The sequence below is a fragment of the Vespa velutina genome, chromosome 10 (assembly GCF_912470025.1).
Source record: "Vespa velutina chromosome 10, iVesVel2.1, whole genome shotgun sequence".
NCBI classification, from domain to species: Eukaryota; Metazoa; Arthropoda; class Insecta; order Hymenoptera; family Vespidae; genus Vespa; species Vespa velutina.
Genome location: NC_062197.1, coordinates 2,490,630 through 2,493,275, shown reverse-complemented (window position 1 = coordinate 2,493,275; position 2,646 = coordinate 2,490,630). Strand labels below are relative to the sequence as shown.

The window sequence follows — 2,646 nt, the reverse complement described above, 5'->3', positions numbered from 1 at the left end:
GATGGTTCTTTTAAGGAAGAAACCAGAGGAACGGATTGCGTTGTAAGAGGAAAGTACGGTTACGTAGATCCTGATGGTAACAAAAGAGAGTTCACATATGTATCCGGTAATCCTTGCGATCCTAATGCACCGAAGGACGAAGAGGAAGATCTTCCGGAAAAACAGGAAGACGATGATCTATCCGGACCAGCAAATTATCCATCCGTTAGACCTGTCCCGATCAGACCGATCAGGCCAACTTATCAGCCAACTACCGCACGTACTCCAACGGCCATATTTCAAACACAATATCAACTTGACGACGAAGCTAGCCAGGAATTAGAGGAAGAAGTTCAAAAACCTATACAACTTCGGCCTACAGCTTTTAGAAAGCCTCAACAATCTTACGTTCAAGTTTCACCGTCTACTGCTCTTTACGATTCAACACCAACCAGTAATCCCTCGCAGCTCTACAGATTAGCATCAACCTCTAATGTTCAATATCAAACGACAGCCGTTCCTTCGGAAAGACCTCCGTCTACGATATCTCCATTAGCTTATCAATCACTCGAGACTAGCACTCGCAAGGCAGTGACTCGTCATCAGGTCCGTCCTCAATCGGTCGCCATTACACCCAGGCCCCATATTGCACAAGTCGCCGCACAATATGTCTCCCCGAGTAGCACAGAAAGATCTATACCGTACAGCACACAATCACGGCCCACCCCGAGCACCTCTACTCATCTTCGCACCAGCGTCAGCCCCTCGAGCTCAGCCCATCTCAATTTTGCCGCGGAGTTAGAGCGTTACGTTAACACGGTCGGTGTTCCCTCAAAGTCTACCCAACAAGCCGCACTTTCACCCTCGAGAACGAAGCTAGGTCAGACCACGGTCACCACAGTCCCCGCGGAGCCCATCTATCAGTCGGAACTGATTTACGATCCCGCAACTGGTCAGTACAATGCCCAACTTTATCAAACCTTACCCCAAACCTTTGGCGACTTTAGCTTAAGTCACAAACTCCAACCATTCGTAGCCCAGCCCCAGTCCCTACTTGGTCTCCAGCAGCTACAACAGATTCAGCAACATCAGCAACAATCGCAGCAACAACCTCAACGTCAATCCGCTGTTTACAAGCAACACGTAACGCAACCCGTCCAATCGGCTTCGATCTCGGCTGTGTCCGTTGCTCAACCCCAGGAACTTCTCTACAGGAAACAACAGACCCAGTTGCTCATGCAGTCCCAGAATCTTTATGCCCAGCAGCAACAACGTCGTCAGCAACAACAACAACAACAACAACAACAGCCACAACAACAACAACCTCACAAACTTCAATTGCTCGAATCTCAGAGAGACCCACAGGCCTTTTATTATGTCGCACCATTGAGATCGTCCGGTGCAGCGGCTGGTGCGGCGGCTGGTACGCCTCTTACCGCGAGTCAAATCGATCAGTATCTTCGTTCCAGTTCAGCTAACAACTATTGATCGGTACGAGATAGCCACGGAGCGTTTCGTTTTTATATATATACATATATATATACGCGAATTTATCTTCAGGGTCCTCGAGAGTTGCATCGAACGCACCGTGTTTAAAATCTTGCTTGCGAATCTTCTAGAAAGTTGTTCGTTTCGCTACACGCTTGTCAGATCGATGTACAGGGAGACGGCTATACGCGATTAGTATATACATAAGTATATATATATATATATATATATACATATACATATATATATATATATTTTTTTTCTTACGCGAAAAAAACTCGATCGTTTCACCGATCCTTACGAGACGAAAAAAGAAAAAGAGTATCTAACGAGCTATTCACAAATGCTACATGTTTTTACGAACTCGTTAACAATAAAAAAAAAAAAAAAAAAAAAAAAAAGAAGAAAAAAGAAGTGCAAAGGAAAAAAAAAAAAGAAAAAATTGCAAAAACGAACTAAAAAAGTAAAATTCGAAGGATTCGAAAAATCCCTTGGGAAAGATTCGGGATCATATTTATATATTCCAGCTTCGATCGATTTAAATGAATCAATTCATGAGACAAACGCGATAGAGAAAAAATATGCATACAAACGTACATACATATATACATAAATATATATATAAAGAATTTCCCTGGCGCAATTCACCCATAAATTTAACGCTAAATATTCGTCGCTATCGATCGATCGACCTGTCGACCTCGCAGCAAATCGATCAATTATCCTTGCATACAACCAAGCCGAATAATTTCTTTGCCGAACGATGAGATTATTGATTCAAAGGCAACAACAAAACTTGTTCCTGAATTATTACTGGTTACTATACATGTTCGTGAATTATTCTTGTAGTAACCGTATATATATATATATATATATATATATATATATATATATATATATATATATGTATATATGCATGAATCTATGTATGTATATTTGTTGATATTCGAATAATCAGTTTATACATGTATACATACATACATATGTATGTATATATATATATATGTATATATGCATACACGTTATATCAAAACTGTTATACCTATTCGGAGATACATTCCGTGATGTTATGTAAGAAACCAAGCAAATTTTGCAAGATTATCCTCCATGTAGTAGTGGTGATGGTGGTGGTAACCAGGGAACGTGCAAAAGAGAATTGCGATGTATTTAGTTTACTTT

At 41.0% G+C, this 2,646-nt stretch overlaps 1 protein-coding gene across 1 annotated transcript in view; it reads left to right on the top strand.

Annotated features, from left to right (window-relative positions):
- Window positions 1-1,679, top strand: part of LOC124951989 (ras-interacting protein RIP3-like) — a 12,210-nt gene extending 10,531 nt beyond the window's left edge. The window contains exons 3-4 of the mRNA XM_047501190.1: window positions 1-931; window positions 1,016-1,679. The exon at window positions 1-931 is cut by the window's left edge and continues 267 nt beyond it. Of these exons, the coding sequence (XP_047357146.1) occupies window positions 1-931; window positions 1,016-1,467 (1,383 nt within the window). The 3' untranslated portion in view covers window positions 1,468-1,679. The remainder of the gene's footprint in view (window positions 932-1,015) is intronic.
- The last annotated feature ends 967 nt before the right edge of the window (window positions 1,680-2,646 follow it).